Source organism: Triturus cristatus, chromosome 1_2, assembly GCF_964204655.1.
Source record: "Triturus cristatus chromosome 1_2, aTriCri1.1, whole genome shotgun sequence".
NCBI classification, from domain to species: Eukaryota; Metazoa; Chordata; class Amphibia; order Caudata; family Salamandridae; genus Triturus; species Triturus cristatus.
The window spans coordinates 468357843-468374656 of record NC_140580.1 but is presented as its reverse complement, the minus strand read 5'-3'; the positions used below and the strand labels follow the sequence as shown (position 1 = coordinate 468374656).

The window sequence follows — 16814 nt, the reverse complement described above, 5'->3', positions numbered from 1 at the left end:
AACCACCAAGTTCCAGGAAAACATATTCGTCAAAATGTTGATGAAACACCGTGGGAACCACAATGCCAGGGCAACTGACATTTGACCCAGGAAACTCCGTAAGGAACATGAACAAGGGATGGCAAAGACATCAAAATCCATCGAGGGACGGTATGAGACCTCTCTCGTCCAGACACAGACGAAAGTAAAAACAGAACTAAAATGGTCAGTGCCAACGTAAGAACAATGCAGTGACTCCTTCAAAGAAGGATCCCAGCACCGGTCCCTGTGATCCATGAGGAACAAAGCCCCAAAAGGGCAAAACACCATGACAACGGTAGAGCATACCGCCTGAACATACACCACAGTGGATGCCAAAATGAAACGGGATAGTTCGAAGACTGTCCGGCCAAGAACAGGAGCCGCAACAGGAGGCCCGTGTGGGTAAGAAAAACACACATCAAATGTGTACCCCCTAGGACATGTGACAACAGTGGCAGGGCGGAACCCAGAGTCTAGTGCCAACAGAGACAGAAGAGTCACCATCAAGCAAAAGCTCAGTAGGTAGGCATGCAGCCAAACGGACCCAAAGGTACCACTGTGAGGGGAACCTGCAAAGCCAGGAACACATAGAGGACTCCATCCCGAACGAGAGAGTGAGCAAGAAGGCCTGATACTAAGGCAAAAAGAACCTAGTATGAGAGCACCCCAGTGGCGTGTGTAGAACCTACGACTTCTACACAAAGAGACAGGAATGCTGCCACACATACATGAAGTGACGAAACCCTAAACAAGGGAGTCGCGCAATCGGTACCACTGTACCGGTGTGCGGCATGAAAGTCACAGAATGCAGAAAAAACAACTGTACCCCGAGGGGGAAGAAAACTGGCCTCCCGTGAGGCAGGCGGGAGCATAGACTACGACACTGCAAGTAAAGGATTGAGAGAAGGCACAGACAGAAGCCTATCGCCATAGACCAACACCGTCTACCAACAAGGAGAATGTTGAGAAGAATACATGCACAGTAATGCTAGCTAAAGAAGCAACCTTGCCAGAATGGGAGTAAGAACTCACACCCAGAAAAACAGCTGGTGGGGAGCCCATCACCAGTGCTACAAATGTGAGTAAGAACCCACACCCCGAGAAACAGCTGGGGTGGAGCACAGATCCGGTGGCAGAAAATCATAGACAAGAGCCATTCATTGAAGAACTAAGAAAAATGCACAGGGCAGGAGCGGACAAACCGGACCCCCTGTCATGCAAGAAGCAAGGGACCGGAGACCCGGCTAGAGAAGTGGGGTAGGAGGCAACACATAGCCGACACAGAACTGGCGGGAAGTCCCCTTGCCCTAGGCAAGAACCCCAACAGTGCTTGAGCCACAAGAAAAGACGTAGAGCACAACTTGTGTGCACCAATACGACAAGTATTCACAGAATACAGAAGAGACATCCTACAACAGTAGCAAGAGTCAACATGCAGCAAAACTTCCTGGGTAAGGAAGAGTAGCAATATAAAAGCCAACAATTACCCCACATAGGGTAAGGCACAACCCTACAAAAGAAGGGTCCCTCTTGAGATAAGCTTGTAGGCAGAGGCTCAAAAGAAAGGTAAACACAGCTGAACCAGCTGTACCAGAATAAGGAAATAACACGGCTGAACAGCCACACAACCCAGAACATTGGTAACCCACAACGGGTAACAGAAAGAAAGTGATGGCACCGTCACGAAACCAAAAATCCTCCACGAGGATTTAAACCTGGGAATACCATCAACCAAAGACAGGAGGTGCCTGACCACCAAATCAGCAAGGGCGTCAAAAAAAGTGACCTCCATCAAATGGTAGCTCTCTAAGCTGCTCCTGAACATGCTCTGGGAAAACGGCATCGCGCAACCACGCATGGCAGCGCATGACAACCGACCTGGCCATAGCCCGACCCACGGAGTCAGTGGTGTCCATGGCAGACCGAATTGAAAATTGCACCATATCATGGCCATCACGGATTAGGCGGGCCAGATCGGCACAAGAGCCCTCCGACGATGGCGATGTGCCACAGCAGGATCCACGTCCCGAGAAGGATGTCAAATAATGACTCTGCAAATGGCAACAACGGCTCCATGCCCCCGCGCCCTAGTGAAGAATATCCAGCAAAGGCTCCGAAGGTCTAGAGACTGAGGGCGGCTGCATCCTCAAAATGCCTGCAGCCCTGCAAACAGCTCTGACAAACGTCCCACTAGCCTCCGTGGCCCCGCGAGGCGGTGACAGCAAGTCATCAGTAGGTGACAGACGTAAGCTAATCTGGCCGCCTAACTCAGGAAAAGGATGAGTAGGCCAATGCCCCACTGGCGCCCGCTCTGGAGAGCATTGAAATGGGTGGGGAATCCACTGGGACCACATCCTCCACCAATAAATACAGAGATGATACCGGCGTCGAACGGCGTCGAGCCAGCATCGGCAACCTCCGATAAGGCCTCGACTGGCTGAGGGGAGCAAGCGTCGGCGACCTCGGAAAAGGCCTCGACCGCCTGAGTCAATTCGGCGACCTCGGAAAAGGCCTCAACATTCTGAGTCGAGCCGGCATCGGCGACCTCCGAAAAGGCCACGACCAGCCGGAGTCGGACCGGCGTCAACTCAACATCCCCCGAGATGGAAACCTGCGGTGAGAGTGCGCCGAAGCGGTGTCGTGTACCACGCCGCAGGCACCTCCAGCGACGCTGCAAGGAGCCTCGGAAGGCTGTGCGACGGCGCTGTGGAAAGGCAAGACGTAGTGGGATGTCCCTCCGGGCCATGTCCCAACGTTGCGGCGACTCTGGAGTCGGAGTCAGGGCACTCGGTCGGCGCCGAGGGTAAACCCGCCGACGAAGTACCAACCTGAGTCCCTACCCCCCCTGTGGGGCCCAAAGGCACACCAGGAAGGGGGGGGGGCAAAGCAAGAAAGGACTGCAGGTCCCTGCAGTAGTCCTCCATCTGAGGTCGAGTCGCCCCAGCACCCAGAAACGGGGGATATACGGGGTCCAACTCCTAGGGGCCCGAGTACGGGCAGGACCGGTAGCCGCGGGCCCCGACGTGATGTCAACGCAAAACCGACGACTTCTGCGACTTTCATTTGTACTTACCTGAGGTAGGCGAATGATGGCAACGGTCCCGGGACCTGAGGACTGGCACAGCGTGGACGTCTCCGCTGGAGAAGGAGAACAGTGTCGCGAGGGGTCCGTTCAAGACATCCGGGCAGACAGCAGCTTCATGCGGCGTTCCCACAGGGATTTCGGCCGCAGCCGGTGGCAAGCGTCGCACTCCACGGAGTCGTGATGCTCGCCCTAGCACCACATACATATTCCCTGAGGGTCCATCGCTGACATCTGTCGCGAGCAGGACCGGCAAGGCTTGAAGCCTGCAGGCATCGAACACACTGTTCCTTGGTGTCGAGAAGGCCTGAAGATAACAAAAACAGGCCAGAGGTATCACTTTTCCAGATCCGCGTTAGGACGCGGAAAAGAAGAAAACTGACGTCAGCACGCCGGAAGGGGCTTATATGGCTCCATTGACGTCACTTCCGTGGACGACGTCAGGACGGAGCCGGGCGACACCACCTCCAGGCGTGCAGAGGTATTGCTGGGGAAAAAAGATTTTTGGGATCCAGTCGGACGCCTGGGGAGATATTCTAAGTTAAGGAATCTGCAGCTAGATGTCTCTATCAGATATTTCTTTTACCTCCCCCAATTCTCAGAAGACACAACACTATCCTCTCCTCTCCCCCATCCCCTCTCCTACATCCCGCTTTCCCATGTTCTTTCGCCTATGTCTCCTTCTTTCTCCTTTGTTGTGTCCCTCTCTGTGTGCTTCTCAATAAGGGTATTTCGGTCATCTCTCCTTTACTTCTTTTCCTGATCACTCATGATATATTTCATATTTCCCACTATACTTCTAAAAACCTGCATGAAAAGTTAATCTTGACCTAAAACTTTGGATTATTGCCTCTTGTTTTTGTCTTTTGAATGCCAACTCCTTAACTTCCATCATGTGCTTGGCTAGAGGGCCCAACATGGATTTATCCTTGAGCTTTGTTGGTAGGTAAGGAGCAAAGTTAAGTTAGGTGTATGAATCTTCTGGGACACAGTTTTTTCATTGGTTACCAGCTAGGTTTGCACTGTATTACACGTGTGCATACATTAAAAAGAATCCTGGAATCTGCATGGTGCATAGCCTTCAGGGTGGCAAAAGTGAAGCCAGGTACTAAATAGAGCAGAGCTGTTGTCTATTTTGTTTTCTTTTTTTCCAATAGCACTGGTGATTTCAAGTTCAGCCAAGTTTCACTTTCGGTATATAGAACAATGAGCTACATTAAAGGACCCTTGAGCTCTAGAAGCAGAAGCTGCACGCATCTTTTGTGAACTTAGGTGCTGCCTCTGATTGTGTAACTCCATATATACTGCTCCCTATTACTTGTACTATTTATCAAGTCGGTAATATCTTTAAATCGATTTACTATGAACCTTTATTGTTTAGGTTTAGCCTGCACAGCACTTGAGCTGTGCTTGTTTAGTTTGTCCTCCACGCGTTACCTAATCTCTCAGTTGCTGCATCAATTTCAAGCGTGCTTGTCGGCTGCATGTTTTTTTTTTTCTTTGTCCTCCGCCCTTTACCTAATCGCTTTATATTACCACCAGTTACTGCACAATATATTAACTTTCTCAATAAACAAGTCATAACACTTTTACGGAGTTTCAGTAACTTATATTGCGCAACTGCTCACCAAGCTAAAACTTACAACAAAAAATAATACTAATCACATAGGCGAAACCTATTGCATTTACCAATGCTTGTTAAAGAAGTGCCCACTTGACCAGATGCAACTGGGCCTGGACTGTACACTGCTGATGGCCTTTGCTGGAATGAGACTTGACTCCTATGTGTTGTGCCTGAGGTCTTTGGACCCTTCACTGCATCTCACTAGACATCTCTACAATCTATGAAAAGTTGTGACTTAGAAGTATTTTTGAACTTTGAGCCATCAGAAGATCAGAACCCTCCTACAGAGCTTGGCTAAATAACAACTTTTCGGGATGAAGAAACTGGTTTCTCCCACTTAAAGCCTCTCTCTAGCAACAAATCCTTTTCAGGGAGCCATCGGTGAGAAGGTATCTAGCCTCATGGAACTCGCTGGATGCAGTCTTGCCCAGCAGGAGGTATTTAAACTCCGAAAAGCGACTAAGTCCGAACATAGAAACCTTGAATGGACAAAGGCGTAAAAAGTAACCAACTGACAAGAGGACCTCTCGGGCTGGTAAATTTGAACTTGTCCTACTCTGAGCTTTCCTCACCGAAACCAACAGCTTCAGTAGGACCTCGTCCAATGACTATCTGGTTTCAAGGGGATTTCCTCTTATACAGCATTCTACTTTGTTCTGATTTTGACTTCCACTTCTGAGACTGAGGCCTAGGGAAAAATCTTTGATCAGACGAACTTGATAGGCATATCTGACCTGTGTATATCTGACCTGTGCTCCACCGCAGTCAGCCTAAAATCTCACCTAGGTCCTGGTCATCCGCGAACAGTGACTACTGATTGCCGCTTTACTATTTAATAGGTTTCTCTGTTAAATCTTTAAAAATTCGGAATTCTGGGTTCCTCTTGTTGGAATTTGTTGTTTTGGTGACATTTTTGTATTTTAAACTTTACTCTATTTTTATAAATTGTAGAGGGATTTTTATTGTGTTGCATCTTTGACTTTTTTGTAGCTGTTTTGGTACTTCTAAACACTTTACACATTTTCTCTAAATCAAGCCTATCTGTTCTGTGCCATAACTATTTAGAGTTGAGCTCAAGTGTAAATCACCTTTGCCTGGACCTAAATTTTTGTAACTTTTTTATTTGTGGTGGAGAACTATCCACCCCAAATGGTAATTTTGTTTTCTACAAGCACCAGTTAAAAACCCTAAATAAATAACTACAACAAATATGAGCTCTGCTTCGGATTTGACTGGTAAAGGAGAATCCTCCAATTCGTTAAGGAAGTGCTTATTGTGAATCAGTGGTTGTAAGTTCCTATACCATACAGGCAAGATTGAGGAGGGAATCCACTAGTGAATTCTGCTTTAGATATAGTGCTTCTTGAACAAATGGTACGGATTTTCCATTAACACCAAACTCTAAATAAGCCCTTAAGCCGGGGTGTTGAATATGAACTTTTGGAAAACCAACCTTACCTCTGTATCTTTTCTAGTCACAAGGGTGCCACATTAGAACATAGACTGAGGTGTTACACAGCTAGCGCAAATCTACAGCGGGTAGCCACAAGCACCCCAGAGCAAGCTTCTAACAAGGACAGGCCACTCCACAGGCAGCTCTAAGCCCTTTACCTGCTTAGCATCTATTCTTATCACAAGGGCGCGAAGCCTGTTCACAGTGGCCTTGTAGAGAAACCACAGCAATCCACTACAGCAGCAATGTAGTGTGTCAATTGCAATTAAGGAAATCTCCTGAGGGAACTAATCAAGAAACATAGAGCAAGGATAGTGCAACAACAGTATAGGTGCAACACAACATATTGTTGCAGGATTTTACCGTCCATACACTCCCAAAAAATTCCAAAGAAAACTTAGGAGCCTGTCGCCCTCCTAAAATCGTCCCTTAAACGTAAACCCTAAGGGCCTATTTCTCGCTCCCATATCCTCCTTTGATCCAATAAAGATTTTTGTCGAGCTAAACTCCTCTTAGTATATGTGCCTTCCCTTGAAAATAGGGCTAAGCCCACATCCTGTTTTCCAGCAGTTGCCCTCCTTGGCTAGCTATTGACACACTCCTAGATTTACTGTCACTCCATATCATTTTTATTCCTTTAATGGTAATATGTAGCTCATTTCATGCCCAAGGGCTCACGATATCCTTCCTTGGTATTGCTGCTTCTGTTCATTTTATCAACGGCTTGGTATCATTCCTACAAATAGGTGTCTCACTTTCGGTTTCTAAAAGTAGGGAGCGGAAGTGCTGTTGAGCGATAAGGAGATTCTGGTTCTACATTACCTAGTCTTCTGATCTAGCTGAGACATAGATCGACAGCAAATTAGTAGGAAATAATTGTATTGACCATAATGTACACACCTGTGGACTTTGAATTACAGCAGAACATATATTATTTTTATCAAATAGATTATTTGTCACCAATGGTGGGTTTTCTTGGGGAATGTGGGAGTGTCAATCCCTAATTAAATATGCCTTTCATTGTCTTACCCAGTGACAATTCTTTCGATTGATCAACCTCCTCTTGCCCGATTTACAACGTTTTTACACTTTCTTACATTGTTTAATGGGTTTCTTATTTGTATTACGTTTTGAATTAGCTAAATATAAAATTAAATGTTGAAGACGAGGAACCAAACGCAATTATTAAAGAATACTTTAAACAACTGCAATCATTTGGAATCTCCACTGTGAAGAAACCAATAAAACATACGTTATATATATAACTTTCAATTCCAATGTAATGTTACGCGTTTAAAAGTATTTTGAAAAACACTGCACTTTCAAGTGAGATATAAACATTTAATTAGTAGTAAAATATATTTATAGATTACCAAAAAGGCATTCTGGTTCACAGCTTGCATTTTCTCAAATACAGCCTTCTTAATACTAATACTTCGTTGATATTGTTTTTTTAGGAGATCTTGCATTACTTCCTGTTTGTACCGTTGCATCTTGTCCAACAAATCCACAAGTAGGTTGGAATCCACGGCACAAAAGGCAACCTTAGTTTTCACTAATACAACAAGAAAATAGGTATCACGTACTTGAAAACAACCAAAAGGCATGCAAGTCATACACAGCACAGGTTCTGTCAAATATTTTTTTTCATATGCTTATGGAAGTAATTCACTAGCTAACAATGATTTTCTTAAATTATACATCTTTAATAGAATCATATTTTGAATAATTTGTAATGGTCACATTTTCACCAACTTATGGCCGATAATATAAAGTAAACAGGAAGTATAAGAACGGTCTAGAATAGATGTATTGACGTGCACACACATATATACTCATATATACATATATATATACATATATATATATATATATATATATACATATATATATATATAAATATAAAACCATCTGAACGTTTAGTGTTAAAACAATTGCATGAATAGGAACAATGAACAGCAAGGTGAAACTACAAGAGATCCAGAAATTAGCAGCTTTAAAACTAGTGATAAAAATATCTAAGGTTTGCTATGTCCAATAGATTTAAGGGGTTTTATAACTATAAAAGGTTCCACAGGAAAATGTCAGCAGCGTTTATTGCACAAAATGTGCCCAATGTGCATATTACATTAATTACCTACAAGAGTCTCCATCCAGCACTTTTCCTAACATAGATACTTTTTCTAATGTATTTCTCCTGCACTTATTTTCAGCTTTGGCTGCAGGCCTGCCATTACTCCATAACTTCAGGCCGCAGATGAAACCTAGAGCGACAATCTACCACCCAACGAGCAGAAATGAAGATTTGGGAATAAGATATGATTTTAAATGTGTCATTACTCCTAATCTCAGAAAATAAATATCTAATAATGCAGATAATATATAGAAATCAAAGGTGGTATTTAGCTTTTTGGTCACCAACAACCACCCTTGAGCTGCCTCATTGTTTGTCAAGTTAAATGTAGATTACTTCAGTTTTTGATGTATGACTGCAATCTAGTAGGGGCAATAACCACAACCAATTTATCACTTTTTTAAGCTCCTTGTCTCTAGTGGTGATTTCTGTCCCTGTGCGGCAGACTTAATGGAGTAAACTGCCCAATCTGTGTCCCAGGAGGTAGAAAGCCTATTAGGGCAATAGGTGGGATGCTTACCCACATACCAGTATGGGTTTTCACACATCAATTATATTTGTTTTACATATCCCTGGTACCACATGGTGCTTTCTATCCTAGTAAGTAGATTTTGGGTTAAATACCAATCTGCCACACCAAATTGGCTAAAAGAATTTAGTGCTATGGTGAGGGTGGGTGGCTCGTGCTGTTTCAGCCTCCCACACCATTCATCAGTTTAAGTTTCCTGGTGATTGGTAGTGATTTTTGTCCCTGTTAAACTGGCAAATGTAGGTCAAATTCCCCACCTCCCACCCAAGAGGTGGAAAGACCATTGGTGCTATGGGTATGGGCATGACAGTCCCACTCATTTCAGAAGGGTCGGCACTTACCCTATAGATTATTGCTGTGCTCCATAGTGTCCATTGGTCTTTCTGCCCTCTCCCCCTGAAGAGCAGACAGATTGGAGTAAACACCCTCAACTATGCCTCCCACTGGTAAAAGACTTATCAACATACGAGCAGTGAGGAAGAAAGACTGTTAAGGTCATGGGTGCGGAGGAGCCAGGCCCTTTGGTTGCAGGTGCTCATATCACCTGGTGGTCTACTGGTGGATTCCTGCTTAGGGATTGCCCTCTTGCATCCATTCCTGAAAAATAACTCTCCTTATCGATATCTCTTCCATTGAGACAGATACTCAATGGAGGCAGCTGTGCCCCAGAGCACCATTTGCACTGAGGTGACTGAAGCTGAAAGGCTTTAGCTGCTTACAGTATCAATATTTATTATATCAGGGCACTGTACATGTATATAAAGAAATGCTCTTCCACTGCAGCCCGAAGTATGGGCATGAAGTTGAGAAGCCCTCTGGAGCATGTGCCAGAGAGTTTTGCAGCTCTAGCCGGACATCCTTTTGGCAGCCTGGGCAGTGATGAGATTAATTTCAATTCTTTTCAGCAGCCTAGAGGTTAACAATTCAATTGCGTGTCAGCTCTTTCAAATCCTAATTCGAAGCACATAGCTAACTTAGTGTGAAAAGGTCATTGGTGTAATCAGAATGTTCTTACCTCCAGATATTAATCTACTTTGTTAATTGAAATATAGTCAGCCTAACCTCAGCTATAATCTTTATTAGAAGCCATTCATATTTGTGGATGGAGTTATGTCAATCCCAGCGGTTTCTGACTTTGATTAAGACAGCCAGCCGAGGCTTCTGCAAAGGAATGGCAAAGAATAAACAATTTACTTACCTTTAGCAAACAATCTTTCTGGAGGATAATCTATCCAACCACAGATTCCTCACCTTGGGAATAATCTCCAGGCGTTAGACTGGATCTGGAAATGTATAGAGCAGTTCTGGGTGCCCCTTGCAGGCATCGTACAGCTCTGCACCAATATTGTTTCACCCTGGAAGTGATCAGCAGAGCCATATATAAGCGCCACCCATGCTAAATGACCGGTTCCTTTCTAGGTTGTCAGTTCCCTTAGACCCATACCTCATCAGCATTATTGTATGACAAGTGGGAAAAACTCTACATTGGGACATTTTTCCCCCAAAAAAGTCACAGAATGGGAAGATGGGAGGGTCAATGTGGAATCTGTGGTTAGAGCTTCAAATGAAAGGATTGTTACCAAAGGTAAGCAACTTCTTCTGATGGATAGTTCTAACAAAAGACCCCTCATCTTGTGAATAGATACCATCACAGTACCTTTCAAGGTGGTGGATTTGTGAACTGGCTTAGATCATAAAACGTTTTGTAGGAACAAGCAAGCAAAATGCCCCTCTCGACAGACCTGAAAGTCAAGGCAGTAGTGCTTTGTGAATGTGTGTACCAAATCCAACATAGCCACCTGACTGATGTCTAGCAGAGGCATTCACAGTGCCAACACTGTGGTGGCAGTTTTGGGACGGGTGGATTAAGCCTGCAGACCTTCTTGGGGCTTCTTTTTCGCTATTACGTAGCTGATCCTTTAGCAGAGAACTATTCATCAGCTGGTACGTTGTTGCACTACTTTCCCCTTCTTTCCTCTGGAAAACCCTACAAAGAACTAGTCATCTACTCGATAATCATTGGTATGATTGACATAGAAACCTAATGGCCTTTTAGGATCCAAACAATGGAGTCTCTATCCCTCCTTAGATGGATGAGGTGGAACAAAGAATACTGAGCTGGTGATAGCCTCATTGATATGAGACTTTGGGCAGAAATGAAACCCAGGTCCTTCAAACCAACTTATCATGAAAGGTGGTGGCATAAGGTGAATTGAAACAGAGAGCCTGAAGTTCACTCACACATCTAGCCGATATTATGGCTCTGATAAAGAATGTCTTTAAGGTCAGAAGTCTCAAGGGAACTAAATTAGTTCAAAAGGGGTACACATCAAGCAGGTAGGGACAAAGTTAAAGTGCCAATGAGGCATCACAGAGGGTTTTGGTGGTCCAAACCTTTCAAAACCTTATCACAACGGATGATTTGAAGAATAAAGGCTATTCCAACAACTGCAAAAAGGCCAAAAGAGCTGATAAGCAGCCCTTAACAGTGTCATAAGCAAGTCCCTGCTGCACTGGGGATAGAAAAAACAATAAAACTTCAGACAACTTTGCCTGTAAAGCATCAATTTGTTGGGTGCCGTGCAAATCCTTAAATGTGTCCCAACCGCTGCCATACACTGATCTCTTTGGATGGGACACCTGGCCGCCAAGATGACATAAATAATATCAGGGTGCAAGTCAAAGGAAGTCAACTATCGCCACTCAATTTCCAAGCATGGTGTTGCAAACGCCCAGGTGCAATCCCCTGCCCTGCTGCTACGATCCTCCTATAGTTGCGGCCAGATCGGAGGACAGATGCTCATGCCCAGGAGCTCCACATATCACACTCTACTAACCCAGTCCAGTGCCACTAGGATGAGTAAGGCCTTGTTGTTCATGATCTTCAGAACTCAGGTAGGAGAGATAGTAGCGGACAGGCGTAAAGGAGTCCTGAATTTCACTCTAGACAGCAGGCATTGCTGATCAAGAGCTGCTTAGGAAACTCAAGGGTGTTGAAGTGGTGACATTGCACATTCTTGATGGTGGTGAAAAGAACAAGTCAGGGGAAGATGGGTTGTAACTGTAATTTGTGGTCTGCTAGGCATCGGTGGCTCAGTTCATCTGGCCTCTCGTTTAAAGTTCCTGCCAGATGATTCACCCTCAGAAAAATCCCTTGGCAGTCCAGTTCACTTTTGGAGGCACAGAGACTCTCGATCCAGAACCCCACTCCATCCTGCTTGTTGAGGGGTGACATTGCAGTGGTGTTGGCCGTGAGCACCCCTACTAGCCTTCATTTGATGGTTGTGTTGTGTTTCTAGAAAAAAGGGGCAAACCAGTAACCCGGGGCCCTGGGTAGGATAATTCTAATCAATGCAAATAGTCCTTATGGGGGAAGTGTAGTCCTTGACTTCAACAGCAATAGTTAAAGAAGCCTTCTACTAATAAAGTTTGTTTTGCCTCACATTTCCGATCGTTCGACAGTCAATGCCGGGCTATATGGAGACTTCATCTTTGAGGAATAATCCCTCACTCCTCAAGCCTTATCAATCAAGCATGCTGAGAACCATAAATCAACTGATTCTCCTGCCACCGGATTCATTTTGGTGACTTTTGTCCTACTCACCTTTGAGAGACATAATAACTGCACCATATAACAACAGTGGTGGTCAATTACCATAGTTGTCTGGACACACCTGATGCGAGCCCGATGATGTACCCCCATGCCTACTGTCACACACATCTTGGATGGTAGGACTGTTGCCACGATCCTTTGGTGTCTCCTACATTATTATGTCCTGATGATGACCCTTTTCTAAATAATTTTGTATTCTGGATCAAAACATTGACAATTTCTACAGTGGACTATTTAAAAATTTCATTGAGGATTTTGACACTCTTATCTTGAGTGTTGTATGTTACATAATAATGTCCCTATCAGTCACCTTTATTTATTTGCATTATTTATAGCACTTGCGCACTATTTATTCATTTCATAACTTTCACTGTGCTATCACTAAATAGGAGCACCTTGTCTAAATTTGATACTGGGAATCGTTAAACCAAGTCCTTGTTTTGAAACAGGATTACTTGTGAAGAATGAAAATTGATAATTAACAGAAAGGCCTTCAATGCCAAGCAGCTCACCCTCAACTCAAACAAACTGATATGGAGTTGAGTCTCCACTGGAGACCAGCGACCTCTGATTCCCGACCTCTTCCAGATATCCTCCCCAACCCACCAGTGATGCATCTGTCACTAAAATCAGCTCTATGTGGGGTAACGAGGAGAGTGCCAGGGGTTCAATTGCAGTTGAGTAGCCACCAATGTAGATCAGGCACACTATTCTTTGAGCTCTGAACAGCATTCAATAGATTTCCTTGGTTCTGGGCTCACTTGAACTTCAGATTCCACTGGAGGGATGAATATTCTATATGGTTTGTAGTCAACAAGGAGAATGAGGGAGGCTAAAAACCTCAAAGTTACTCTCTCCGAGACCCAGGAGGCTAAAAGGCCAGGAAACCTCTGAGCTACTCCCAACGAGATCCAATACTGAGGCCGATATATCAGGAGTATACTCCAAATGTCCTTAACTTGTTGCAATGGAGGGAAAGCCATGAACTGTACCATATCCAGGACAGCTCTAATGAAAGGGTAACTCTGCAAAGAAGTCAGGTGTGACTTCAGCTCATTGATGAACTTCAACGATGCTAGGAGGTTGTTGTCATCTGGAGGTGGACTACTAGTAATTGTGGCGACCCTGCCTTCACATCCAGTAATAAGGGAAAACCGGTAACACAAGGGAAAACTGGACTGAATATGGGCAGCAACCACCGGCACTTCTTTCGTAAACACTTGAGGGACACTGGTGAGATTAGAGGGGAGCAAGGTCAACTAAAAAAGCTGTTGGCCTGCCTTGAATCACAGGTAACGTATGTGGCCCTGCAGGACAGGTATATCAAAGTACATTTCATCGCTCGGGCCCAGAGTACACAGAACATGGGACAGGGTGAACATTTTGCATCTGTCCTGCCACAGGAAGGCACTTAAAAGGCCGAAGGCCTCCATGCATCTTCTGCACAAGGAAATTGCAAAACTAGCAACCATCCCCTATTTGAGTCCAGAACTCTCTCAATTGCTCCTTTGGAAAGTACACTTACATCTTTTGCAACAGAATGGACAGGTGCTCCCCTCTCAATCTGATGTAGGAGGAAGGGTTAGCAGAGCAGAAAGAAAGAGTAGGGCATAGCAAGGCTGAATGATTTAAAGGAACGATATGTTAGAACTGACGGCTTGCCACCCCGGGAGAAAATGCAGGGCGGTTGTGTGCAACTAACTGCAAGCAAAAGCAGAATGGTGGCAGTTGCCGCATAAGAAGGGGATTGGAAAGGCTGATGCTCTTCTAGGCTTGCACATTGCCTTCCAGATCTACAGTCCTGATCTCGAAAGGACTGGTGTGATTGCAGCATTTACTGTGGAGGCTGGTGTTGTCTATATTGCAGCCCCCGAGATTAACCTTGAAAATTCCTAAATCGATGGAGAAACTGTCTGGCAAGGGTCAGAATACCCAGAAAGAGTGATGTGGCTCTACCTTCCTTGAAATGTTCCAAAGCATAATCACATATTTTTAAGAACAAGTATGAGTCTTTGAATTAAATACCCAGGGAACACCCATGATAGAGGCCTGGATATTTCAGAAAATTCTCTGGAGCTCACCCATGCATTGTGTAAGAGCACAATGGTGTCAACCACTCTTCCCCGACAATCAATAGTATCAAGACAGACACAAATCGCATCATGGCCATCCTGAATGGTTTTAGCCAGAAAGGTCCTAAACTCATCTGGGAAAACCAACAATATCTAGCTGGCGTGTCCCAGAGGACATCCATATATGAGCCTAAAAAGTAGAGTGCATAGAATGTTCTCAGCAGTAGGTTAGCCAAAGAGAACATTTGTTTTGCAAATGCCTCAGTCCTCTTTGACTCCCTGTCAAGAGGAGTTTTTGGGAACGAACTGAGCTACCAGGAGAAGGATGTTTAGTGAGAAAATAAGGGTCCCCAAGCGCCAGTCTGTGATGTCTGGACACTTGCCTATTCACCGATGGGCAAGAACAGGGCTTTGCTGAGGTGTCCATTAATGTGTCATTGAGGGCCTCATGGAAAGGGAGCAAGGATGTGACTGGCTCAGGCTTCAAGATTTTCATAAGTACATTTGTGGTAGTCTCAATAGATGGCAGTTATAGATCCAAGACCTCAGCTGCCCATCAGATTATCACTGCAAATGATGCATGTTCTTCCATTGGAGGTCCAAGTGGAGAGCTCAACCTTGTATCAGGAGAAGTTTCAAGCCCAGTCGCCTTTCCAAATCCCATGTAAAAATTGTCATCAGAATAATGAGAGAGTAAATCATCCCCACCACTATCATCATCTCTGTATGGTGACAAGCTTTGGTCAGAATCAGACCCAAAAATATAATTGGATCTCTGATGGAGAGTCCACCCTAGTACAGGAATAGGATCGTAGTCAGGCTGTATGGTGACCAGTTGCTCTTCCGTAATTTTGTAGCTCAACATTTGTCAAGCTCTGGCTACAGTCGATTCAGGGTTATACATCGCAACCAGTGTCTGTCCAAGGGGGTCAGACAGAACACCAAATTTAGGGCATGACTCTAGAATCAGCTCAGCAAAAGGAGGTAGGTCTTGAAGCAGACCAGCTCACACTGTGATGCTGTTACACCTTCTCTTTGCATAGAGAGAGGTGGGATGTTGTTAAGGGCCCTGCTTTGTTTTCTAGTGCTTACACTTGGACCTCGGCTTTGACTTACTGGAGGGTTTTGTTCACATTGCTGGTCTCTTGAGCGAGTTACCTCGGGAGTAGAAGCAATTCTGAGCCTTGACTTGGAACAGTACTTATGTGAGGCCCACAACTTCTTCTGGTGTTCGGTGATGTACAGCTTTGCTTCTTGGTCTGGATCGCCTTCAGGGGCATGACTGCACATTTGTTGCACAACTTTGAGTTTTATCCTAGCCCAAACACCAGAGAGACACCTCATGCAGGTCCATGAACAATACCTGATTTCTACAATTGCGTCATGGATTGAAACCTGTAGTCTGGAGGGGGAAGGGGGGTGGCCAACATTCCCTAGAACACTGTATTTGTGTTTTAGGAGTCATAAGGAAGGTTGACAAAATTGGCAGTGAATCTCCAGATCCGCATTTGGAGATGCAGAAAGAAAGGAACTAAAGTCAGCACACAGGCGTGGCGGTTATATGCACCTCATCGGTCACTTCCAGGGTGGTGTGGAGTCAATGTTGAACTACACGGCACCAACTAGTGGTGCTCAGAAGCGGTGATGGCAAAAGCTTTCTGGATCCAGTCTGGCACCTGGGGGGTATGCTAAGGTGAGGATTCTGAGGATAAATGTGTTTATCAGAATACTTATTCTTATAAACATTTTAGAATATTGCTTCACAAGGTTTTCCTGGATCTTGCTGATACCATGACATTAATTTGTTAATTCCATTAAGATTGTATGGGATGGCTTTTAAAAATTCAAGACTAACATCAAGGATATTTGATAATATTCTACACTATGTAATTCACACAATGTTCCATGAAGAGGAACTTCCCTATCATCAATAGAATGTGCTATATGTATCTGTCAGATAAAATCGTACACACCCAGTGAAGAAAAACATGCAGAGGAGCTTTTAAGAACAGAAAAGAAAAAAGACATCACATTTATACTCAAATCCTCACACGTTGGTATAGGAGTTCAGCTTGAATACTCACTGTCTTGACTCGATTTGCCTTTTTGGACACTGTTTGATTTTGATTTCTCAAGTACAGCTCCATACAAAACAGATCTATGAATACAAATAAAAAAGCACTATATAAAATTAGATTACAAGCATGTTTAATATCATTAACATTTCCTTTAAAATTAGCTCTTCAAATAAAAGGTAGGACAGAATTTTTTTTGAGTTGAGGGAAA

The 16814-nt window shown here is 44.4% G+C and overlaps 1 protein-coding gene across 1 annotated transcript in view; it reads right to left on the bottom strand.

The window, feature by feature from the left end:
- CFAP46 (cilia and flagella associated protein 46) overlaps positions 1-16814 on the bottom strand; it is a 1240276-nt gene that overhangs the window by 303502 nt on the left and 919960 nt on the right. The window contains exons 48-49 of the mRNA XM_085606190.1: positions 16613-16686; positions 7554-7735 (exon numbers count right to left, since the gene is read on the bottom strand). Coding sequence (XP_085462316.1) covers positions 7554-7735; positions 16613-16686 — 256 coding nt within the window. The remainder of the gene's footprint in view (positions 1-7553; positions 7736-16612; positions 16687-16814) is intronic.